Source organism: Aedes albopictus, chromosome 3 (assembly GCF_035046485.1).
Source record: "Aedes albopictus strain Foshan chromosome 3, AalbF5, whole genome shotgun sequence".
Classification (NCBI taxonomy): domain Eukaryota; kingdom Metazoa; phylum Arthropoda; class Insecta; order Diptera; family Culicidae; genus Aedes; species Aedes albopictus.
The window spans coordinates 445372350-445398897 of record NC_085138.1 but is presented as its reverse complement, the minus strand read 5'-3'; the positions used below and the strand labels follow the sequence as shown (position 1 = coordinate 445398897).

The 26548-nt window shown below is 38.7% G+C and overlaps 1 protein-coding gene across 9 annotated transcripts in view; it reads left to right on the top strand.

Annotated features, from left to right (window-relative positions):
- LOC109407604 (uncharacterized) overlaps window positions 1-26548 on the top strand; it is a 79330-nt gene that overhangs the window by 14589 nt on the left and 38193 nt on the right. For 6 of the 9 annotated variants that reach the window (XM_062856691.1, XM_029876057.2, XM_029876062.2 and 3 more), the window contains exons 7-18: window positions 54-380; window positions 442-507; window positions 18022-18156; window positions 18227-18289; window positions 18358-18498; window positions 18657-18713; window positions 18808-18966; window positions 21815-21871; window positions 21937-22050; window positions 22203-22259; window positions 22325-22504; window positions 22725-22850. In XM_062856691.1, the coding sequence (XP_062712675.1) occupies window positions 54-380; window positions 442-507; window positions 18022-18156; window positions 18227-18289; window positions 18358-18498; window positions 18657-18713; window positions 18808-18966; window positions 21815-21871; window positions 21937-22050; window positions 22203-22259; window positions 22325-22504; window positions 22725-22850 (1482 nt within the window). The remainder of the gene's footprint in view (window positions 1-53; window positions 381-441; window positions 508-18021; window positions 18157-18226; window positions 18290-18357; window positions 18499-18656; window positions 18714-18807; window positions 18967-21814; window positions 21872-21936; window positions 22051-22202; window positions 22260-22324; window positions 22505-22724; window positions 22851-26548) is intronic. The other 3 variants (XM_029876059.2, XM_029876058.2, XM_029876064.2) reach the window with 2 other exon arrangements.

The following is a 26548-nucleotide window of genomic DNA, read 5'->3' as shown; positions in this document are numbered from 1 at the left end:
TATCTGTCGTATAAATTGTGCTTCATACTTTACTCGACCATTTTCGTTTGCAGAAAAAGTTTCACAGAGAATTGAAGCTCCGTTGTCCACATTGTCCCAAGATATTCATCGACAAATCCGATTTGACACGACATGCAACCTCTTGTGCAAAGCGCAAATACAGATGTGAAATTTGCGGCATAAAGTTTAAAGACTCTTCCAGCAAACAACATCATAAATCTACACGGCATAGAGCTGAAAGCGCTTCCGAATCTACCAGGCCAAGAGCTGCAAAATTGTTACTCGAAGATACCAACATTGACATCAAAACGGAAATTGTTCTGGAGGACACTACACTGCAGCCACCGGACGGTCCCCAAACCATCAGGAAAGGTCCAAACGTAAGATGAGAAACGGTACCGTTATTGTCGACCATTCGAACTATTTTTTTTTATATTTCAGCGATGCTTCCCCTGTCCAATTTGTAAGAAAGTGTATGCCTCCCAGTCAGCTATGCAATCCCATAAGGTAAGTGATCGAAAGTACCATAAGATGTTCATTGTTTATACACTTGGAATAATTACCATCTTGTACTCGAGTGATTTGAAACATTTATCATCTCGATCGGGTGACGATCATCTCGTTGCTTAAATATTGGTTAAAGCACTGTTTGCAGTTCAGAAGGAATTTCTCAGCCTATCTTGAATCATGGGAAATTTCTTGCCTGAATCGCTCAAGAAACCGGTTTTCTTCGATCGCAGTACCGTGGGGTGCCCTAATTTTGCGCGGGCCCAAATTTCGCTCACTGATAATATTTAGAGAACATAATCATAGAACTAATCGTTGGATTGTCCAAATTTTACTTTAGATAGTATAGTTAAAGTGAAATTGGGACAATTGCACAATTGTTTTTATGATTATGATGTCTACCCGAATAAAAAATACAGTAGAAAAACCGAACGTTGTATTGTAACAGTACTATTTAAAACCATATTTTTACAATAGACACCACTGTAAAAATAAAAATACAAAAACAATAAAATGTAATGTAGAACCCAATACAGTATATTGTAAATAAGATTTTTACAATATACTATACGGGTGGTTAAGTATCGTAACAATATAAAAAAATATTTTTCTCCATATATATTTTTTTGCAAAACCATACATTATATTGTAAATGAATTGTTATAAATACTGATACGTGGGTTTTAATAAACCGTACATTATATGGTACACATATGGTTTCAAACAATAAAATGTACCGTAAATATATTGTTTTTTTTTATCTAGTTCGTTTATTTATGGCTCAATCGAAATATATTGTTTTTAATTGTAGTTTCACTACTGGTTATACATTTAATCAAATGGTTTTGGAATGGTTCTCTTTTGTTATGTTGTATTGGTTTACATTACATAAACCATATAATGTTATATTATCTTGTCATTTTCCTCCTGTTAATGGCATCTTAGGCTTATTAGCATTATGAGAATGCGCTTTGGGAATTCTCCAGAGCGTTTTGGATAACCCTTCATATTGGATCGCCCACGTCTAAGTTTGAGTCGAGGTCTGAGTAGTCTCTGATTGCATTAACAGTTGAAGCTTAGGCTCCCATGCCCCACCAGCCAGATATCTGGGTTTCGCAAACTAAGCATTATTTGTGGCAACACTTTGAGCGGCATGATGGAACTATGCCGAGCGCGCTAAGTATTATTAGACCACTAATGTAGTTGCATGAAGTGGGTGACGAGGTACATAAGTATCATTACAGCGTGCTTAACCGTTTTTGCAATATTGAGGCTCCAGTTTGACCAAAGTTTGAAATACACGGGGAAATACATAACAACTCATGAGAAAACTGTCAAGTTCGATTCAAGTATAAGTTAGGTTAAAAAGCGAACCCACAGACGAACCTATATTAGAATTTCTTTCAGTATTCAGTCCAGTCCATATGTTAAAGATGGCTCTACGATAAAGTACGTCAATCGTATTCCTCTCATCGCACTCTACATACCTAGTCCACCATATCTCTTGGATCTGCAGTTCTTAAGAGATCTGGTTTACTACTTATTTAAACATTTTATTGACTTTAAATTAATGATGATGATTAACCTGGGCTTGTTAGGGGAATATCCGTAAGTAAAAAAAATCGCGTTAAGTACTGTTCCTTTGATTCTTCTTCTTTTTACTTTTAAATTGATGTTTCAACTTATTCACTTTTTTCTTTCCTTTCCTTTGCATCAAAAAAGTCACAAACATCAACAAAACAAAGCACGGAAAAAATCTTAAACTGAATAAATAATTAATAATGTACGGAAAAATAATGTTTCGGAAAAGTGAATGGTTCAAACGTAAGAAAAACAGTATAATATATTGTTACATAAAAATCAAATGTAAATGTATAGTAGCTACAATGTGCGAAGCTTTTAGGGAACCATTTCATTACAATATACATTATTGTAGCTGGTACACTGTATGGTGCATGAATGGTTTTCACCAAACACCCTATGGTTAGTTTTTATCCGGGTAAGTATGATCAGTGAGCGAAATTTGGACCCGCGCGAAATTGAGGCACCCCACGGTACGCAGTAGCGAAGAAATGACAGTTCAAATGGCAGTCACCGAAGAAAGTTTCTGCCAGGAATCACTCAAGAAGTTTCTTGAGCGATTCCTTTCGAACTCGAAACTGCGCTTAAACAGCGAAAGTCTAACCTTCGTTTAAAACTTCTTGTTTATAAGAAAAGCGCTTCTTATAAGTTATCAATCGCCAGAAATCATAGTTGGCCATATGCACCACTTTTTCGTATGACTATTGTAACACTGCTCGCCAAATTTTCAAAACATTTTGCGCCATAGAGTGAAACCCAAAATAACCCGAGTTTTGGGCCCCCAGAGAGCCATAGTAAAGGAATTGAAAAATATATATTGGACCACGGGCATATGCACAACTTTTTCGTATGACTATTGTAACACTGTTTTAACTTAGTTGTTTCTCAACCGATTTTTATTTACTTTTATTTAAAAGCTCCGTCAAGGGTTTCTCCCAGAGTTCAATGATTCGTCCAGGAATTTCGTCAGGGTTTTATTCAGCAAGTTCTTCAGGGATTCATCCAGGAATTTATTTAGGAGTACAATCAAGTATTACTCTTGAATTTCTGTTCGACGTTTCTCCAGGAGTTCGTTCAAAAACCCCTCCAGAAGTTCCTTCATAGATTCCTCCAGAAATTTCTTATTGAACTAATCCAATAATTTCGTAAGAGATTCATTCATCCAGGAATTTCTTCGTGGTTTCCTCAAGAAATTTCTGCAGGGATTCCTCCAGGAATATTTTCAGCAATTCCTCTAAGATTTTTTTCAGGAATTTCTGCATAAATTTCCTCAGAGATTCCTCGAGGAGCTCCTTTAGAGATTCCTTCAGGAGTTTGTTTAGCGATTCCTCTGGCAGATCCTTCAGGGATTCATCCTGGAATTTCTTGCAGAATTTCTCCTGGAATTCCTTGAGGGATTTCTCCAGGAATTTTTTCACGGATTGCTCCCCCAACTCCTTCTGGGATTCCTCCAGGAATTTCTTCAAGGACTTCTTCTGGAATCCCTTGAGGAATTTCTCCCAGAAGTTTTCCAGGCATTTCTCAAGAAATACCTTCAGCGATTTCTCCAAGAATTTTTTGCAAGATTTTTCCTGGAATCCCTTGTGGGATTTCTCCATAAACTACTTCATGGATTCCTCCAGCAATTTCCGCAATGATTTTCCCATTCGGGAATTCTTTCAGGAATTTATTCCTGAATTTCTTCAGGTATTTTCAGGAACTTCTTCGGGAATTTCTTCCCAATTTTTTTTAGGGATTCCACCAGAGACTCCTTCAGGGAATTCTCCAGGAACTTATTTATGGATTCCTGCAGGAACTTCTTCTGGGATTCCTCCAGGCATGCCTTCTGTAAATTTAACTTGGATTTCTTTAAGGGATTTCGCCAGGAGTTCCTTTCGTTTTTTCCTGGAATTCCTTGAGGGATTTCTCCTGGAACTCGTTAAGGACAAGGTATTCAGAGTATACATCTCCAATTTCTTCGAGCATAAATCTAGCATAAACGTATCTGGCTGAAAATGTAACTCAATGTTTACTGTGCGGAAGCAACCATCAAGACACATTTTCAGCCAGATACGTTTGACGGTTCTCTAGATTTGTGCTCGAGAAAATTGGAGCTATGTATTCAAAATACCCTGTCCTTAAGAGGATCTTTCAAAAAATCTTTCAGAGATTTCTTCTGGGACTCCTCCAGTGATTTATCCAGGATTTCTTCCAATTTATTTTTCCTTGAATTCTTTGTGGGATTTTTCTTGGTGTTCTTCGAGGGATTTCTTCTTCAACTCTTTCAAGGATTCCAGGAACTTCTCCAGGAATTTCTTCTCAAATTTCTTTAGGGATTCTACCAGGAATTCACTCCTTCAGAGATTTCTCCAGGAACCCCTTCAGGGACTCGTAAAGGAACTTCTTCGTGGATTCCTCTAGGAACTCCTTCTGGGATTTATCCAGGAATTCCTTTTGTAAATTTCACCTGGATGTCTTTAATGGATTTCGCCAGGAGTTTCTTTCGTTTTTTTTCTGGAATTCTTTGAGGGATTTCTCCAGAAACTCGTCAAGAGGATCTTTAAAAATTCTTGCAGAGGTTTCTCTTGGGACTCTTCCAGGGATTTATCAAGGATTTTTACCTATTTTTCCTTGAATTATTTGTGGTTTTTTTTCATAGTATTCCTTGTTGGATTTTTTCTTAAACTCCTTCGGGGATTCCTCGAGGGATTCTTCTGGAAATGTCTCCTTGAATACTCCTAGGTTTTTTTTCTGGAAATCTTCAGGATTATTTTTTTCTGGAATTTTCTGTGGAACTTCTTCAAGCAGTCCTCCAGAAACCCCTTCACGGATTTGTTCTCAAATTTTTGCAGAGGTTTTTCTAGGAACTCCTTTATGGGTTTCTGTAGAGTCCGGAGATCCTTCAGGGATTCAGGAACTCCTTGAAATATTTTCCAGAAATTTTGCCTGGAGTTCATGAAAAGATTTTTCTGGAATTTCTTCCAGGCACTTCTTCGGGGGTTTCTCAAGCAGTTTCTTCAAGGATTCATCTAGGAAGTGCTTCAGGAATTTCTCCAGGTATTTCTTCAGAGATTCCTCCAGGAATTACTTCTTGAAATCCTTTAGGGTTTTTTCTTGGAATTCGTTAGGAGATTTATCCTGAAATTTAGAAAATCCTTCAGGAACTCATTTAGAGATTTCTCCGGGAATTCGTTCAGAGCTTCTTCGGGGATCCCTCCAAAAGGGGTTTCTTCAGAGATTTATCCTAAAAGTGCTGGAGAGATGTCTCCAGGAACTGCTCCAAAGTTTTCTCCAGAAAATCCATTAGGCATTTCTCCATGAATTCCTTTAGGGATTTCTCCAGAAACATCATCAGGAATTCATCTAAGATATTTTTCAAGGCCTTTTCCAGGAAAAAGTTCTTCAGGAATTCATTCAGCACTTCTTTCAGGAATTGCCCTAGAATTCCGTCAGGATTCCTGCTCTTGTTTTTGCTACGGAAATACCTTCAGGGATTTTTCCTGGTATTCTTTGGGAAATTTCTCTTGGAATTGCTAGAGATTTCTCCTGTAAGTAAATGCTTTGAAAATTTGTTCCAGGGACTCCCCCAGGAACTCCCTCGAGAGTTCCTAAAGAAACTCATTCAAAGATTCCTCTACAAACTCTTATGGATTCCTCGAGGAACTCCATCAGGTGTTCCTTCATGAATTCTTCCAGGAGTTCCTTCTGGTATTCTTCATAAAGTTCATTCAGTTATTCCACCTGAAATTCATTTTGTGACTTCTTTTGGAGATCCATCAGAAATTTCTCTAGGAGGTCCTACAATGATCCTTTTAGGAGTTTTTCCAGAGATTCCTTTTGAAACTGCTTCAGAATTCTTCCAAAAACATTTTCACGGATTCTTGCAGAAGATCTTTCAGGGATTCCTCCAGGGGTTCTTTCTATGATTCCTCCTGAATCCCTCTAGAAGTCCTTCCTCATGGATCCCTCTAGAAGTCCCAGGCAAATTGCAAGAATAAACTCGAATTTTGGTTATTTGTTTCACCTAAAATTACGATAATTCCTTTGAATTTCTTTTATAAATTCCTGTGGCATATTTTTGGGAATTACTTTGGCAAAATTTATTTAAAATTTCTTCTGTAATTTCTTTGTGTTTCATCAAACGCTGCTTTGGTAATTCATTGTGAGATTTCTTCGGCAGTTTATTTGAGAATTTTCCTTCGGTACTTCCCTTGTATTTTTTATAAAATGAAAACTTTTTCGGCAACTGCTCTGGAAATTCCTTGGCCCACTCGTTTGATGATGTCAGACATTTTTTCATGCATTCTTTCCACAATTTCTCGGGAATTGCTCTTTCTAAACAACATCCATACTGCCGGTGGACGCTGTGTGATAGTGGATTCATACTAATATATGTACCAGTTGGTAACGACGCACGGCACATCTTGTGATCGCAGTAGGCATGGCAAATCATAGCCACCCGCGTCGTCGTCACTCTTCGCGTAACGTCAAATTGCAAAGTGCGTGTGCATTCCCACAGCTCCCGCTTGCTCGCAGTTAAGCTAAAGCGCACATTTGGCGATCCTGCCGGATTAATTACATAAGAACCTATTGAAAGTGAATGTGGGCAAGCGGGGGCGTTCAGGGATGCAGTGATTGTGTTTTTTTTTGGTCGAAGTGATTACATCAAAAGGAAACAAATATGTGAGTGTACTGTTGGATTTTTTTGTGAGGTAGGACAAACTGACGGGCCTGGATACTCCAGGTCTAGGTATGGTAAGTTCCTTCTGTATCAATCGATACCATCGTATTTTCCTTATGTGAAGTGCTTGCATCTCCTGACGATGCTTGAGAACGAGCTTCAAGTTGTAAATGCATGTATTTTGTTGGTTTTCCGAAAGATGCCTTGGCGGCTGTTCGAGTGAAAATAAGTGCTTTGTTTTATCTTGCTCCGCAACCGCAAGCGGAAATGCGTCGCATGTGAGTTTGTTGGTAAGACAATAGGTCAATTAAAGAAAATAAGCTTACCGCATCCAAATGTAGTGATATGGAGACGGTATAGTTGTAAAAATGGTTTGAAACATAAATGTTCTGATGCGTTTCGCCCATCATCACGTTTTGCAATTGTGATCGATTCAAAACATCAACGAAGACATGGCACACTAGATATTTATTTTCAAAACAGTGGCAAAGGCTAGCGAAGTTTGAAGAATATATATTATTGACCGTCCAGTTCCAAACTGTTCACGACCGTTCGAAACAATCGCCGTTTCAAACGGTCGGTGAAACCGTCGGTGACGGATTTGACAGCAGAAATGAGCGAGAAAGATTTCGCGCGCAAACGCGTTTTCAAAAACATTCAATTGGTGGAACAAGAACAGTTAACCGGTCGCCCTGATCAGCTGTTTCCGGCAGCTAAGCCGCCAGTTTTTTTGGCGCGGAAGTCGGAGGGTGTTCTGATGCAATGTTTATCATTCAACAAATTTATGAAAATATGTTTTCCGTAATAAATGTTTTAAATGTTCTAAAGTAAGGTTTAATAAATGCAGGTTATATTATTTCCAGGATAATTGCTAATGTGTGTTATTCTGAAGACCTATACGTTTGAAATAATGATGTACTTGAAGAAATTTGCCGATTAATTGGTTTATGTAGAATACATCGAGAATCCTCTCGATACCCAACGACTGTTCTGAACAGTTTCACAAACAGACGAGATAATCCAAATTTGAACTGCATACACAATATTTATTGATTTCTTCACAAAGTCACTCAGTTGATGTTTGATTCATCTGTACAGAAAAGTGGATATTCATATGTTGAAACTGACAAAAAAAAAAGTTCGATGTTGATGATGATGACGATGTGACGGATTCTATTTTAGGTCGATCTCGTATGGTAGTAGGGATCAATCAGATAACATTTCCGGAAACTAATGTTTTTGCCGGTGCAAGACTAAAGTTTCAAAGATGTAGAGAAGCTTTAAATATTGAATGTGTAGTTTGCATGTGCATGAATGATACAAGAGAAATATATCACGAGAAAAAGGTTAGAAACAATCACAACATACACCATAGAAAAGATCGTTTTAATTTCAGCCAGTTCAACGCAGTTGTTGTTCTGTATCAATAGTGTACTTAAGTGCTACTGACATAAGAAGGCAGAGTACCTATTTTATGTTGATTATAATTGCTTTAAATCTCCCATAATTGCCTATGTGAAATTATAACTGGTTCATATTCAAATGATTTCTTGGAAACGTGACAAACAAATATAGAAAATTCCATTTTGTCGAGACACTCATTTTGGGAACTTTAACATGCAATTTATTTATTATTTCGTTATATCCACAGCTTGTGTTTAAAATAAGGATAATGGATGAGCGAAAAGAATATAAACGTGAATTTGGTATTGATTGAATTACTTGAGTTTCGCATTATCATATTTGATTTGCATAGTGTGCATTCGTCATAGTGTTTCCTAGTATGTCTGCCTTATGGCGGCAGTAAAAAAAAACAGTTCTTAACGTGACCAAATCACTGCACCTTAGCGTAGTGCTGGTATTTATCTCTGGTGATAGTAAAAAAAACAGTCCACAGCGTGCCCGGTAGACCGCACCCTAGAATTTGTCCTTTGACGACATGAAAAAAGTCAACAGCGCGTCCGGATGACCGCACCCTAGCATTTGTTAGTAATTGTCTCTTGGCGACAGTCAAAAAAAAAAAAGTTCACAGCGTGTCCGGATGATTGCACCATAGTCCACAGCGTGTCCGGATGACCGCACCCTAGTCCATAGCGTGTCCGGATGACCGCACCCTTGTAATTGTCTCATGGCGACAATAACAAAAGAATAGTCCACAGCGTGTCCGGATGACCGCACCCTAGTCTACAGCGTGTCCGGATGACCGCACCCTTGTAATTGTCTCATGGCGACAATAATAAGAGAATAGTCCACAGCGTGTCCGGATGACCGAACCCTAGTCCACAGCGTGTCCGGATGACCGCACCCATGTAATTGTCTCATGGCGACAATAACAAAAGAATAGTCCACAGCGTGTCCGGATGACCCACCCTAGTCCACAGCGTGTCCGGATGACCGCACCCTTATAATTGTCTCATGGCGACAATAACAAAAGAATAGTCCACAGCGTGTCCGGATGACCGCACCCTAGTCCACAGCGTGTCCGGATGACCGCACCCTTGTAATTGTCTCTTGGCGACAAAAAAAAAAAAAAAACGTCGACAGCGTGTCCGGATGACCGCACTCTTGAAATTGTTTCTTGGCGACAGTAAAAAAAATAACTCACAGCGCGTCCGTATGATCACACCTTTGTTATTGCCTCTTGGCGGCAATTAAGAAAAAGTCCACAGCGTGTCCGGATGACCGCACCCTTGAAATTGTCTTTTGGAGACAAGAAAAAAAAGTCTCTTGGCGACTGTAAAAATAAAGTTTGAGACGTCCAGATGTTCGCGCATTAGCACTAGTCCCCGGCCTCGATACATACATTAGGAAATATACACAGGAATTGTGATGTTTTTTTTTGTTTTCGCGGCGTATAAGATACTATCGCAGTCTGTTCAACAGACTGAGACCTTTTGAGGGGTCCTTTGTCGGCAAATTCCAGGCTGTTTTACATGAGCGTCGATCAACGACAAATCGAGTGTTTAACCGGCGTTTGATCTTAGATAAATCGTAACCATATGACGGAAATCCACAGTGTGACCATAGATTACAATGTTATGGGTGTGACCAGGTGACTGCACTCTGGTCTGTTGACTTGTCATTAAGACACACTTGCTGTATAAGATTGTATTGTGTCCTGCCTAAAAATAAATCAAAATGTTCACAGCATTTCCGGATAACCGCTCCATTTCCGGATGACTCAAGTCCATTGGCGTGCTCCAATGACGGCATCCTATTCGATTGCGTGTCTGAAAGGCACTCTTTGTGAAAAAAAAAATCCTTTGCAACGTGCACGGATTAAACAAAATGTCCATCGCGTTCTAGTCCGCTAGCGTGGCAGGAAAGCCACATCCTAGCTCTGTACGATTAATACATCGGATTTATAAAAATCGACAATTATTTGTATTTTTTTTTCTGCCAAATGTGGGTAAAATGCATTTCAGCATAGTCAAATATCTTTAAGCATCATGTATCAGTTTGCTCATAAATAAAATAAATGTCAAAAAATGATAAATAGCGATAGAGTGAGAGAGTTATCGAGTTTTCATAATAAGCCCAGAATTTTAGAGCTTTATCGTATTCGGAAATATCAAAGGATCAATGTGCATTTACTCACGAATCCCGTTACCGATAGATACTTCACGATGCTAATAGAAACCAGACAATTTTGGTGGTGGCTGTGTCGTTCGCTCGTTCTCCTATAGTATGCTATTGACGAGGGTAATATACACACACAAAAAAAAGAGCGACAACCATTCGTTGCTGAGTGGCTTTCACTGCAAAACGTGAAGGAATGAGAATTTCAAGAATCTTTCTCGATGAAGATAACTTATTTTGTGAAAGGTATTTTTTTAGACTATTTTGTGTTGTGCGTATTGTACGTTATCTGATATTGTTAATAATGTTAAGCCTAATTGAAAACAAAACAATGAAAATTGTGTAAAGAAACAAATGTTTCAGACATGAAACAGGTTTAATAATGAGAATGCCGTAACTAGTATGTTATATTATTTCTTGTGCTATTTTTTTTCTAGCTGTATAGCGTATCATCATAAGTAGGTCAGCCTCAGAGGCACGTTCTCCTTCATTTGGGAAATTTATTCCATCGCCGCCATGAACACGAACCTATTCATCATTTACCTGATGGAGAAGACAAGGTAAAAAGGATAGAACAGGGAAAAGACAGGTAAAGGAATAATCGTACCATAACGGGTTCACACAGCGTCCTTAAAAGGACACTGTAATAACGCATAAGCGTACCACAATGAGTAATTTACCATAGCGGGTCAAGAACAACAGAACATGCTAAAGATTCAGGTTTCTGAAGTCCTGAATAGCCGTCCAGCATTCGTAATGTAGGAATAATAAGTTAGAAGCAGTGAGAGGCAAGTTTAATTTTATATACTCTCATCCAATGTTATTTATTTAGCGAGAACATTTAAGGACTAACGTTATCCCGCTACAACAGTGCATTAGAACTTCAGACGCACAAATCTCAAGAAGCAAGCTTCAAGCAACAGTGCATTTTATTATTCTGTTCTTGCTCATTTGTAATAAGCTTAAAATAAAAAGCTCAGATGCGCTGGTTTTGTTTACGAAGAGATTTGTGCTTTCGAAATCGTGAGTAGATGCCAAAGTTGGCCATTGTGGCGGCCATTTTGGGAGTCTAACATGTCTGTCCTTAAGGATATAATGAAATCTGTAGAAGAAAATCAGTCTCCAGGAAATATGAAATCCGAACCCTTTCATGATACATCTATCCTGTCGTTAAGTTATTGGGACACTTCCATAATGTGGTATGAAATTTAGATATTTTTTTCAAAAAAAAAAACAAACTTTTATTCCTGAGAGGAGAGTGGATGTGTGATAGTGGATTCATACTAATATATGTACCAGTTGGTAACGACGCACGGCACATCTTGTGATCGCAGTAGGCATGGCAAATCATAGCCACCCGCGTCGTCGTCACTCTTCGCGTAACGTCAAATTGCAAAGTGCGTGTGCATTCCCACAGCTCCCGCTTGCTCGCAGTTAAGCTAAAGCGCACAGACGCATAAATGTCCCATGTGCAAAAACAGACAATCGAGAAAATCCAAAGTTCGAAAAAAGTAAATTGTCTCAACTATTCTTACATCAACCAATTTTTAATTTGAGCACTATTTTTTGTTTTTGAGCGATTTTATAGTTTCATAGCATTTCCAATGAAACGTGACGCATAAAACTTATAAGAATGTTACAAATCGGCCATGCATTTTTTCAACATTTTTCGGAACAAACTACCTATTTCCGTCTACCCCCGTTGGTTTGAACGACACCTCATGCAAACCAACGGGGTTCATTTTTTAATTTGAACTGTAGGCATCGAAAAACACACTGATGGTAATTCTTTTTACTATTTTGTTTTGATTCTGCGTTCCGTTTAACCCCGTTCCATGAGCAGAATGACGTTTGAACCTTTTTTTAGTTTGAACGATGTGCAGATTAGAGGGGGTCAAATTAAAAAGTGTTCAGATTAGATGAGGTCAAACCACGGGGGTAGACGGTTTTATTTCCCCATATGATAGTACCCCAAGATACATGGTCATGGGCTGCAAAATCTCAATATTGCCAAAAATGCACATGGGACAATTATGCTTCCACCGGCAGCATAATTCTTTTAGGAATTTCTCAGACAATCTATTTAAAAAATTTGTAGAAAAGACTCTTTCATGGAATCTGCGGAAGGAATTTACCAAGGCATTTATAGGGTAAACGTACCAATAGAGTAATGCGGGGCAAAAGTTCGCACGGGGCAAAAGTTCGCAGTGGGCCTTTTTCTGAGCACGAGTTAAGAACCCAAACAAATCTGTATGGGTTCGACACATAATCAGGTCAGCTACTCGTCAATAAAATTTGGAACGATTTCGTTATGGTTTGGCAGAGTTATGCAAAAAAATGTGTTTTTGGGGGTTTTGATAGAATTTTTGGAGCTTTTGGAATAAGAATTTGTAGTAACAGGAAGAAGAAGAATCTCATAACCTCTTTATGTCGGAGAATCGTTATTCCATAGTAGTTCGCGAGGTGCACTCGAATAAACAATAAACTACTAGTGCTTCTTGCAGAAAGGGACATTGTTAAAACCTCGACAGTGGGGCAAAAGTTCGCAGTAGCTGTGGGGCAAAAGTTCGCACTAGATTTCTGAGTCTAGTACATCAATATAATTACAGAATCTTTAAAGCAATGCTAATTTCGTATAGAAACTACTACATATGCATAATATGAGTAGTATGTACCCTGAAATCGGTGCGACAGAAAGCCTGAACTTAGTTTTGTAAGAAGATTGATTGTAAGGCAAACATTATGTTCATGCATTTAAATCAATAAATGAAAAATGGCTAAAAAACATTTTAAAACATTTTCTTCGTCATCCTCGTCGTGTTTTTTCGTATGTTTCTGAAGGTCTTTTGTTCATCTACTTTACCGAGGTCTTTCATAGCTTAGTTTGTAAATTCACAGTTATAGTCCATCACCATACTGACGAGGATTAGATTCGATAACAGTCCCGTTCAATAGTTTCGCTGCATATTTGATTTTTTTTCATGTATTTTGTGCAACACGTATCTCTATGTTTACCCCACAATGTATTTTGACAACTTCAGTAACGCTGTAAAGGACAGCTCTTAGTTGATAGTTGTGGAAGTCTTCATAAAACACACTCTATACAAAAGCTGACCACCAGGTCGTATTCCAGTTGGGTCGTAATTCTAAGAACAGAAAGAAACAGATTTCATGGCTAGAGTGAAAAGATGAACATGAATTAACATGAAATAAATGAACATCACACCAATAAACTACCCTGTACAAGGTGCGAACTTTTGCCCCGCATAATGCGAACTTTTGCCCCCACTATGGGGCAAAAGTTCGCATTGGAGTACTTGTTTTAAACATTGTATTACCGTCGATGGGGGTGACAATGGTGTAGTGGGTAGGATTAGAATATTAATTCATTTTGTTGAATTTAGTTCTGTGTGTATCGAAAAAGATAAATACGCACTATTTGTGACATCCCTGAGCGAATCAGCGTGGAAACGGCATAAAATAGCAAAACTTAACGAAGGTTTGCTGCAACAGTCTGAAGCGAGACCATGAGCGGGACAGCACATTGAGCCGAACCCAATGCGAGAACGGCGACGGTAGATCGGTGGCTTGGACAAGAAAGCTCCGATTTTAACCGAGTCGATGGAAGAAAAATAGCAGCGGAGTTCGGATAAAAACGATCAGGTCATTCTGGTTACCATTGCAGTAGCGACAAGATGTGATTTCTAATATCATCTTTCGTTACGACAAATGGGTCTGGGGGGTGAGATTGGGTCAAAACGGAGAAACATAAAATTTGAAATAGCTCATAAACTTTCGCTAATTTATATTGAAAACTTTATGTTATTTTAAACAGAAGTTGTTATTACACGTCATGATGCAGAATAGAATGTTTAGAAATAATCGTTTTTTTTTTGTTAAATTTATGGCTAAACTTATATGATGAAACTATTAGTAAACCACTCTGAAAAAAATTCTCCATCGTAATGTTTCACACAAGTACCTAACCATAAATTTTCTTAAAAGTGGTTAGCTGTAGGTATAACCTGTTTGACGCAACGAAAAAAGCGGGCTGTCAATGCACTTTTTATTTAAAAATTCAATATTTTCGACCCTATGTCTAAATATTAAGAATGGGGGTGAGATTGGGTCAAGCAAGTTATCGAGTGCGCATAACTTTAACTAAAAATTCAACTTGTTTTCCAGTCCCCATTTGAAGTAAGAGTGGTGCCATGTTTACCGTATCTTCATGAAGCACTTTTTTTTCGAAAATATGTCGAAGAAATGTCAAGCGAGTGTGTTCGTACGTTTAGTGCCAAAAATCATTGATAACAATTAACCCATGCGTTTGGACATCTCCTCTGATCATCAGCTACACTTTAGTGTACTGCAATATCGTAAGCTCACATAATACACTTGACAGCGGTTTTCTTTTCCACTCATTTTTTAAATTTTAAGGAAATATCGTGAAACTACCAGACGGTAGTGGCATCCAGGAAATACCGGTTCCATAAAACCGGTAACATGACACAATTTCAGAAGACGAACGAACGTCGAGAAATATCATGTTTTTTTTTTCAATAAATCTTTCGATGCGCCTCTCCCTCATTGTAATCCCCCTCCTCTCATGGAGGCTGAAATTTTTAGATGAGGATGATTATGGAGGCTAAAAATGCTGATACAACATACAAACCTTATTTTATCAAATTTCAACCATTTTTTCGATTGTATTAGCCCTTTTAGGTGGATTAATCATCTTTTAAAGTTACCTAAGTTTCTATTCGGCATGGTTACATTGTATTTTAAGTAGGTTTACTAGATATGATCAATAAATTTAACTTGTGTTCTTAGATAGGCGACTTCGAATACTTTGACCCATTCTCACCCCCAACGACGGTACTAAAACTACAAATGGAACGCGAAAAAATCTAGTACTACGTTTTGAAGGCAACATGATAAGGACCCGTTTAACGAAGAAAAACGATATTATTTTCTTTTCGTTCAATAGTTATTTTGTGAAGTCTGTTAGGTACGAACTTTTGCCCCGCATTACTCTAGTGGTGCTATTAGTAGCTGCTTGTAGTAAAATAATTGAGTAAAATTGATAATACCATAAAATAAAAAGTCTGAAAACGTTAATCGGTAATTTTTTATTAAAACTTGATAGGAAACATGTAAAAATCATCGTTTATTTCAGATTTTTCTTATAAATGATTTGCACCAACTATAGGTACACGGTTCCTATTGTGGTGGTAAAACTTAACATTGGTTCCTATAGTGGCGCATTCCATTGAATTCTTATGAGACCCACCACTATAGGAACACTTCCACCACTACCTATAGGTGCAAAGGAACAACAAATTTAAGGAAAATAATTGTTGAAAATAGGTGTTTCGACAATTCCTGAACACAAAACTGAATTAAATTAGGCATGATACATCTATTAAAAATGTAATTTGCTGGCATTTTGGTCGAAATAGTGCTAAATTGCCACTACCACCACTATTAGTACTACCTCCACTAAGGGAGCGTTTATCCTATACAAAGGGAAATGTTGAGATGTTTTAGGAATTTCGAGAAATTGCCAACTCCCAAAGAAAAACTATTAGAAAAAAAACGTAGTAGGCGTAGCCGCGCGCAGACGTGCTTTGTTTTGCTCGGCGTGTTTGTTTCGCGTTCGCCATGTTTGTGATTCTGCTGACGGTTTGGCCGGTGCTACGCCATCCGGATAGTCTCCGCGTGTGGAAGAGTCCTTGTTCTGTGAGAATTTTAATAGTGAGAAATGGATTGATTGATTTTGAAAAAAAAAAAAAATAACAATTTCCATACGAATTGTGCAATAGCGAGGGATTTCAAGGATCGTGTGTGTTTGAATGCCGCTGCTAAAATAGTTCGGGTTCGCAAACAGTGCTGAAATTGGGTTCGAGAAGTGTAGGAATGCGCCGTCTTTTCTGCGTTTTCACGTAGAACGTGCAACGCGTAATGGCGCTACGCCTTTCGGTAGTTTCTCCATTGTAAAGTTTTTGTAAAAGCACTACATATGACTACTATTTTCTCGTTATTTTTTACTTATGTGGCTATAAAACTACCGCCATGCCATCAGTGATTCGCGAGTGATTACAGAATCATTCCGAGTGAATAAACATTCATAATTTTGTGGGACTGAGTGCGCGACGGAAGCGAGACGAGGAGGAAGTCTGACTGCGCAATGAAGACGTTCCCATAGTGGTTTCTGCTTTAAGTGGTGTTGCGTGTACGTACACGTTGCATTACACGAACACTACCTGAGTTACTGGTTGAAAATAGTAAACAAAAATCAGCTGATCCCGGCAAAATCAAATGGGCATATTTTCAACCAGTAGATTTGCATTAGTGTTCGTGATGCCGCGCTGCGAAACCACTATGGCGATGACAGCGCTACCTTGGATGGATTCCGGAGTGAATGTTCTGATTACTGTTACTACACCAAAATAATATACTTGTACTTGTACTAGTACTTGTCTCTGAAGCAATGCCTTCTTGGTGGTTCCGGAGAGACGAAGGGTTTGGCGACCATGGGTATGTGTTTTAGTGGGTCGAGGATAGAGTAGTCCTGCTGACTTTTACTTTTGTTGTAGAAGACGGCCTAAACCCCACACTACCCTAACCTTCCTGTTAGGATGTTTGTTGAGCAGATTTTCCCCCTATGGTTTAGAAGAAAAAAAAAAAAAAAACACCAAAATAACGAAATACAGTCCGGATTCGCTGGTTGGGTCACGACTGCACCCCGATTAGCGAATCGTGTTCGTTCGTTGGGGCAACTGACAACTGATCAAAATACTCTAGACACACGCAAGTGACGAGAAATACGTCACGGAACAATCACATACTTGCGCAAACGTTCTGTATACAGGAGCTGTGATGCGACGGCGATCAAACGTCAAACTCGTTTTGACATCTATTTTGACATTGACAGTGCTTTTTAGTTGGGTTTTGCCCCAACCAGTGAACATTCAACCATCGAGACAGCCCATCTAACGAGCTCTCAACGAACGAATCGTCACTGTACGCGCCAATTTTGATAATTATCTTTGAATCAAGAAGTGTGTTGTCATTATCATTATTCGAATGAAATTCCCGGAAAAATGCTGAAGTCATTCCACAGAAAATTCTGAATGTATTCCCAAAGGCTTTACCGATGGGTTTCCCAAAGGAATTGCATGAGAATTTTCCAAATACATTTCCTAAACAATTTCCAAAGAAATTGCTGAGAAAATTCTTAAAGGAAACTTCGATAGCATTTCTTAAAGAATTGTTGTTTTTTTTTTACATTTTGCTATAACTGTCTGGGGAGTCCAAAACTCGGATAATTTTGGGTTTCATCGCATATCGCGAACCAGTGCACTGGTTATTATCAAATTTTCAGTTGACAGTATTCGGGCAGTGAATCATTCGATTTGCGACTGAGTTCCCAACTGGGATTTCAGAATGGAGTTTCACTTCAGTGCATTTGTTAGGGGGGCTACACACCAGTCAAACGGTTGGTCAAACCTGGCCGCACGGTCGAACAACTCGCTCAGACTTGAGCTATGTTTGATAGATTGTGACAAACATTGCGTCAATCTGAGCGAACTGTTTTTTGGCCACACGATGTTTGACCAACCGTTTGACTGGTGTGTAGGCCCCCTTACAATTGGTTATTGCGTTATCTAACGTGGGAAACACATTTCTTACAGCACGTTCATATGCTACCTCGCTTCAAATGCCCAGAATGCGACGAGTGGTTCCACATAAGAAGTTTACTGCTGAAACATAGGAGAACTCATCACAGGAATATACCGCTAAAGGCCACAGATCCAACAGCAAATGAGGTACATACAGTTGGTTCTGTCATTGAAATCCCATTAGGAAACAATGAAAACAATCGCTTTCTCATTTCAGCCGCAAAAATGCCCCATTTGTGAAGTCGAATTTCCTAACCTGTACAGACTTAACGATCATGTTGTGAGTAACTTCATAATTTAAAGTTCAAAAACTGTATGTTTATCTAACGTCACTTAAAACTATTACAGAAAATAGTTCACACAGAGCGGCGCTTCAAATGCACCCTCTGTCCGAAAGGTTTTAACCAAAAAAAGCCGTATTTGCGCCATTTACAGTTCCACGAAAAGGAACAACAACTGGAGTCGCAGATAGATCCTGCAAAAATCAGGGTAATGTCTCTTGGAAATTTAATGTTTAAACTTGAAGTGATGTTGCATGTACAATCGTACATATTCACGGATGCAGCTATTTACGTAATAAATAACTTATTATTCTTTCTCATTTCTTCGACATAATTGATAATGGTGGCACAAAACTAAACCTTCAGCTGTGCACGGTTTGTAGTCTTCCGTTTTCCAGCATTGAACGGCGACGACGTCATATGGTAACTACTATTCGTGTCTTATAAAACCTGTTTACACACAAATTCAAAATGATTGTGGCGTGGCTTCAACGGTTCGTTTTTTCTTCCCCTCCAGCTTACCGTGCACGGCGAGCCGCAATTCCCATGTGCTAAATGTGACCGGCCATTTTACTTTAAATCCGAACTGAAGCGCCACGAATTGATTCACCTGAAGCACGAATTGGGCTATTTGCCTCCTCAGGAGAAGAAACCATTGGACCCAATGCGATCAGTGGTAAGACATTGTAAAAGAAATTGCCCAACTGACTATCACTATTAGACCCTTTGAAGACGGTATTTTTCCAAGCGTTATTATGGAACTTTTTCTACGTTTTTTCTATTGTTCTGGTGCTTAATGGCATACATAGGGTAGAATATCATGCAGAATATGGATATCCTGGATATCCCAGGTCATCCAAACTATTCTTGAATTTAGATCCTAAAGTCTACGGGTGTAACGGTTATTTCTTTAAGTATACAAAGCTACGATTTGTAATCTTATCATGTCCAGTGAGTCTTCTGAAAGATGAATGGACAGTATCAGATAAATCAGAATATCCTAAGTCATTCAAACTGTTCTTGAGTTAAGATTCTTAAGTCTACGGGTGTAACGGTAACTTCTAACAGTATACAAAGCTACGATTTGTAATCTATCATGTCCAGTAAGTCTTCTTAAAGTTCAATAGACAGTATCAGATCAGTCGGGATATTCTAGGCCATCCAAACTGTTTTTGAGTATAGATCCTAAAGTCTACGGGTGTAACGGTAACTTCTTTCAGTATACAAAGCTACGATTTGTAATCTGTCATGTCCAGTAAATCTTCTTAAAGTTCAATAGACAGTATCAGATCAGTCAGGATATCCTAGGTCATCCAAACTGTGTTGTTGAGTTTAGATCCTAAAGTCTATGGATGTAACAGTAACTTCTTTCATTATACAAAGCTACTATTTGTAATCTATCATGTCCAGTAAGGCTTCTGCAAATTCAATAGACAATATTAGATCTGTTGGAATATCGTAGGTCATCCAAACTATTCTTGAGTTTAGATCGTAAAGTCTACGGTTGTAATGGTAGCTTCCTTCATTAAAAAGCTACAATTTGTAATCTATCATGTCGCATTAATCTTCTGAATGTTCAATGGACATCATAATATCAGTCGGGGCCATCCAAACTTATATGAAATATATAACAACTACTTTAGTAAGTACAATGGATTATGTAGCATTACTTTACGTAGTGGCAAAAGCTATTATCATAAGTGTAGACCTAAAGCTATGGTCTCCGGCGTAGTGTTGCTCATCTGGAATATCTCAAAACTATCTTGAAATGACTCATGATATGTGTGGTGTTTCTATCTTGACAGTTCTACTAATAATAATCTTTCTAAACTCGCCGCCTACTCAGCGGTCTGCTAAACTACCACAATATGCAGGGCGATTACAGATTACAGTTTGAAGTTTATTGTGAGAATAACTACTGTTACTATCATGAGCTGAACTTCAGGATAGTGTGGACGATAATACATAGTAGACTTAAGGTTGGTCCAGTCACCGTGATTAATTATTAAACGTTATTCAGTATGTCAGATATTGCTGATGTTACGAGTATAGACTTGAAGTTCTGAACTCAAATATGGTTTGGCTGACCTGTAACATTCCCATAGTGTCTCTAAATGACACTTGAGATTTTAAGAGCTTCGCGGATCTCAGCAGATTATGCTATGCTATTATTTATGGTGAAAGTTTATAATGAACAAGTAGACTTCAGATTCGTCCGGTAACTACGGATAAATATGCAACGTTACTCAGTATAGCAGATACGGCTTCTGTTACAAATGTAAACCTGAAGTCCTGAACTCCATGGTAGTTTGGCCTACCTGGAATATCCCTGTGCCTGTAGTGTCTCTAAATGACATTTGAGATTTCAACAGCTTCGCGGATCCCAGCAGATTATGCAATATTATTATTTATGGCGAAAACACAAAGTTTTTCTTGTAGATTTGAAGAACTTCATTATAGAACAGTTTGGACGATCCTGTATGTCCCAAATCCTGTATGTAATATGCTAGGAGACTTCAGATTACTCCAGTAACTGCGGTTGATTATGCAACGTTACTCAGTATAAGATATGGCTCTTGTTACGAGTGTAGACCTGAATTTCGGAACTCCAAGGTAGTTTGGCTGACGTGGAATATTCCTATAGTGTCTATAAATGACATTGTAGATGTCAAGAGCTTCACGAATCCCAGTAGATTATGCAATACTATTATTTGTGGCGAAAACACATAAAATTATTCTTGTAGATTTGAAGAACTTCACTAAAGGACAGTTTGGAACACCTAGAACATCCCAGAATATGAAACACCTTTTGATATTCTTGGTAAAGGTTAAATGAATACATATAAACGTAACCCACATCCAAGTTCAGCTTTTAGATCAAGTGGTATGTCAATTATTTCGCTTTTCCAAATTTCATGGTGTTCAGGATGGGTGAATTTATGCTGCCGTTTCTATGTTGGGGTCATATATGACCCCTCCGGCTCCAAAGGGTTTACGTCATATACACTCGTGTATTTTGAACTTTTTTTTAATAAAAAAATAACTACATGAAACTATTTGAATCCAGATTCGAACTCGTGATCTCGTGTTGGTCAACTGTAATTTTCCCTATCTGCAGCATAAAAAAATAAGTATCATTGGTCCCTTCTCAGAGAAAATTTCTGGCTACGCCACTGACATAAGTTATTACCGGGATATCTCCTAGAGCTCCTCCAACGATTTCTACAAGAGTTCCTCTCAGGATTTATTCCGAACTTTCTCCTGTAATTAGATGAAACGAGCTCACCAAATTATGTGCAACCGTGCAACCATATATCTCTCCATTGCTGACTGGACGCAAGGACCCGTCCATAAACCATAAGTAAATTTTAAAGAGGCATGGGGCTTTATCAAAAGTCTACTGTCCATCTTCTTATTCTTGGCATAACGTCCCAACTGAGGCAAAGCCTGTTTCTTAGTATAGTGCTCTATGAGCACTTCCACAGTTATTAACTGAGAGCAAAACTATTTTGTTTTTATTTCAGACGTGCTATCAATGCAACCGCCAGTTTCCTAATAGAAAAATCAGACACCATCATACGGTAAGTGGAATCAAATTTAGGTAGTTGCGCTCTTAATCTGAACAAGCTTTACTCTCTTCCATCAGCTGACTGCCCACGGAGAACCGAAGTACAAATGTGCCAGCTGTCCTAAACGGTTCTTTTACTCATTTGCTCTCTCGCGCCACCAAAAAGTTCACGAACGAGTGAAGAAGTTTGAGGTAGGTCGAGAAATTTTGAATGTTAAAAATACTTATATAATAATAGCTCATTTTCACTCCATAATTTCTCCTTATTCCAATTTTAATAACGAATCGTACTTGTTTTCAAACAAATTTCTTATCATATTAGTAATTTATGGATCTACTTTCAGAAGTGTAAGATTTGTGCAGAGCAATTTAATTCAAAGGTGAAAAAGTGGTACCACATGGTTAGTTAAAACCCATTTTCCTGTTGGTCTTCTTCTCAACGAGAATCTAAATCTTTCTTTCTCAGATGGAAGTTCACAAAGTTGCACGATATCGGTGTACGGAATGCCCGGAAATCTTCGTCTATGCTATCAAAATGAGACGTCATCTACAATCCCACCATGGAAAGCAAATGGTCCGTTCGCAATACAGAAGGCGGATCATTACAGATGAGAGTCCGAAGGTGGACGATTCGCTGCATACAGAAGTAAGTAGTGATAAAACATCTACACTCAATTAAGTTGTCCAATCGATTCATTGAGCTGTCTCAGAAAAACTTTCATTGTGAAGGTTGACATATAAAAGTAGTACTATGCTTGCCATGAAAGTAATGTATTCGGTGCTTGGTAATCTATCGCGCGCGCACTATCCTAATCACGTCTGTCACAAAATCTTTCAAAACTTTCAACGTAGACATTTTTTTGCAGCAAACGGAATCACGTTTCCAATGTACATATTGCCCGAAAACGTTTTGCCACAATCGTTCTCGCCTGCATCATGAGAGATCGGTGCACGGGGTGGGATCCAATCGATCCATTGATCCACATGCAAAGGTAAGACTTCGCGGGTGGTAAGCCAGTTAGCGAAGCCCAAGTAGTCATAAAAAATACTAACAAACCCTTGATCGACGTTACGAGTTAAAGTTTGTCAAAAATTACCGAATTCGGTATTCAAAAATGTGTGTGTACACAATTTGAATCGGTATCATAAAGACAAGTCATTTATTAGCATTTCTGATAGGTCTGATACTTCTGTTTAACTGTAATTCAATGTATTCCTTTGTCGCCTTGAGCATTGAAAAAGTTACACAGACTGAATCTTATTCTAATGTTTTTACCTAATGCTGAATAATTATACCTAGTAGCGTAACTAACCTTCCAAATTTATTTGGATTTTCCAGATTTTTGAGGTCTCATTTTACAACAATCTGCAAAATGCAGTGATTTTTTTCTGGAATTTGTAAGTTTCTGCCCGGAATTTGTAAGTCAAAAATTGGTCTGGCCCTTCTTAAAGAGTCACTATTTAGAGATTTGGTAACTATTTCCGATCTAGTTACTAAAAATCATCATTTATGTATGTATGTAGACCAGTGTTGAAAATTTCATTTCGTCATATCTAAATTCAATCACCTACAGCTCATTTTTGAAGCTAAGCCTGAGAATATGGTGTATGAAAAACTTGTGCAGCTAGACCAGTTAAGTCGAGCTGCATGCAGAATAAGACTCAGGTTAGGTTGGTGGCTGTCTACATCAGTGCTGAAAAATTCATTTCGTCATATATCAATTCAATCACCTACAGCTCATTTTAGAAGCTAAACCTGAGAATATGGTGTATGAAAAACTTGTGCGGCTAGACCAGTTCTGCAAGAAAGTCACGGAAAAACTGCTATTTTTCGAATATTTAAGGTAAATGTCACGGACTACCTTTGAAAAATGCCAAATGATATTCACCGTGAATATCATTGGCATTTTTCGAAGGTACTCCGTGACATTTACCTTAAATATTCGAAAAATAGCGATTTTTTCGTGACTTTCTAGCAGAACTGGTCTAGCCGCAAGTTTTTCATACACCATATTCTCAGGTTTAGCTTCTAAAATGAGCTGTAGGTGATTGAATTGATATATGACGAAATGAATTTTTCAGCACTGATGTAGACAGCCACCAACCTAGCCTGAGTCTTATTCTGCATGCAGCTCGACTTAACAACAGGGAAGATTAATTTCATTATCACTCTGAATGAGATGGGGTATTCGGTTTATTTCATAAATAGAATCTGCCCAAAAATTAGTCCACATGCAAAATTTCATCATTTTTGGTGCCCGAGGGGCTGATTATTGATAGTCTACATCTTTTTGCTTCCAACTGATAAGCTAAGTTGTAATTTTTGACTATTTTCCGTCTGATATGTCAGGAATTAGCGCATATGACGAAGTTGATTTCATTAAATCGATTCGAAAAAAATAAAAATAAAAATAAAAGAATATTTCAACAAGTTTCAAAAATACAATTTAAACCGAAGAGAATCTTTGAAGAGACCAAGGCATGAATACCTGAAAAACTCGCAAGATTCCCTGAAAGAATCTTTGAAGAAATACAAGGAGGAATCCCTGAAGCAATCCTAGCAGAAACTCTTAAAGGAATTCATTACAAAATCACGGAAGATATCTTTGAAGGAATTCCAGTAGTAATCCCTGAAGGAATGCCGACTACAACATTTGTCAGTTGAAGATTCTCTAAAGCAATTCCAGCAGAAATCCCCAAGGAATCCCGGGAGGATTTCCTAAACGAATTCTGGGAGTCATATATGGTAGAATCCTGAGAGGAATCTGAGCTGGAAGCTCGACTGAAAGAATCACAGAATAAATCCCGGGAGGAATTACTGGAGAAATCCCCGGGAGAAACCCCAATAGAAATCTCTGAAAAAATCCAAGAAGAATCTTTTAACGAATACCAGCAGGAATCCCGGCACGTACATATTACAGTAGAATTTTCTGAATATAACAGAAATCTTTGAAAGAATACCAGGAGAAATCTGTGAAATAATTTCAGCAGGAATCCCTGAAGGAATGCCGGCTAGAATTTCTGAGAGAATCTCTTCAATATTTTGTATATCAGGGATTACTTTATTCCTGAAGGTATCTCGCAGAGAATGCCTGAGGAAATCCTTAGAGAAATCATGACAGGAGTCTCGGATGGAAGCTCAGTAAAAATCCCGGAAGGAATTTTTTAAGAAATCCCTAAAAAAACGGGTAGAATTTTTGAAGGAATCCCATCAGAAATTCCGACACTAGGTATTCATAAAATCTAAGGTTATTCCTTTTCAGGAGGAATGCCTAATGGAATAACAGCACGAATTCCGGAAATAATCTTTGAAGGAGTTCAATCCCTGAAGGAATGCTGAATATAATAACTAAAAGAATCATTTCAGGATTTTCTAAAGCAATCCCTGCATAAACCTTTAAAGAGATCTCAGGAGTAATCCCTACAGCAATTTCGTTCAGAACATCTGAAGGAATCCCGGGATGAATCCTGGGAAGTTTTTCGTGAGAAATGCCTGAAGAAATCCCGGAAAAAATTCCTGAAGGTATCTCGAGAAAATCTCATCTTAGCTAATCTTTACCGTCTTACCGTCCAGGTCCAGGTATCAGGTATCAATAGGTCGGCTCCAGACGTTCTCCTCCATTTTGGAAATTTGTGCCATCACCATGAATACGAGCCTATTCATCATTTACCCGAGGGAGAGGGAAGGGAGGAATAAGGGATGGATCCACCGTCCACCTAACCGTTTTCTCTGCCCTCTGTACCAAACCTCTATCTTACGCTCTATTTTAACCCTCAATCATACCATCTGCCCTTCCCTCTGCCCTATTCTCTACCATAACCTCTACTCTATCCCTCACCCTACCTTATATCGTATCTTCTAACTTAATCCTTCACCACATTATCCTCTGTCATACCATCTACCCAGCCTTCACTCTTTTACTGATCAAGCCCGATCGATAGATACCCATGTTTTATGGTATCATAGCTCAAATTACCATTCCATGGCCACCATCTTGGTTTATGGTCACCGTTTTGGATTTTAAAATAGCGTCAAATATCGCTTTTTAACTTTTACTCATCGAGCCCGATCGATAGATACCCATATTGCATGGTATGATAGCTCAACCTACCATTCGTCATCTTGGATTATGATCCACCATCTTGAATTATAGTCCGCCATATTAGTTTTCAAAATGGCGCCGGATATGTACTTTTGAGTTCTACTCATTTAATTTCATCAACCGGATGGTTAGCAAACACCAACTTTGCAGGGTTGTTGTCCGGCATTCTTGCAACATGCCCTGCCCATCGTATCCTTCCGGCTTTGGCCACTTTCTGGATGCTGGGTTCGCCATAAAGTGCAGCGAGCTCGTGGTTCATCCTTCTCCGCCACACACCGTTCTCCTGCACGCCGCCGAAGATCGTCCTTAGCACCCGTCGCTCGAAATCTCCGAGTGCTTGCAGGTCCTCCTCGAGCATCGTCCATGTCTCGTGTCCGTAGAGAACCACCGGTCTTATTAACGTCTTGTACATGGTACATTTGGTGCGGGGGTGAATCTTTTTTGACCGCAGTTTCTTCTGGAGCCCATAGTAGGCACGACTTCCACTGATGATGCGCCTTCGTATTTCACGGCTCACGTTTTTGTCCGCCGTTAGCAAGGAACCGAGGTAGACGAATTCTTCTACCACCTCGAAAGTATCCCCGTTT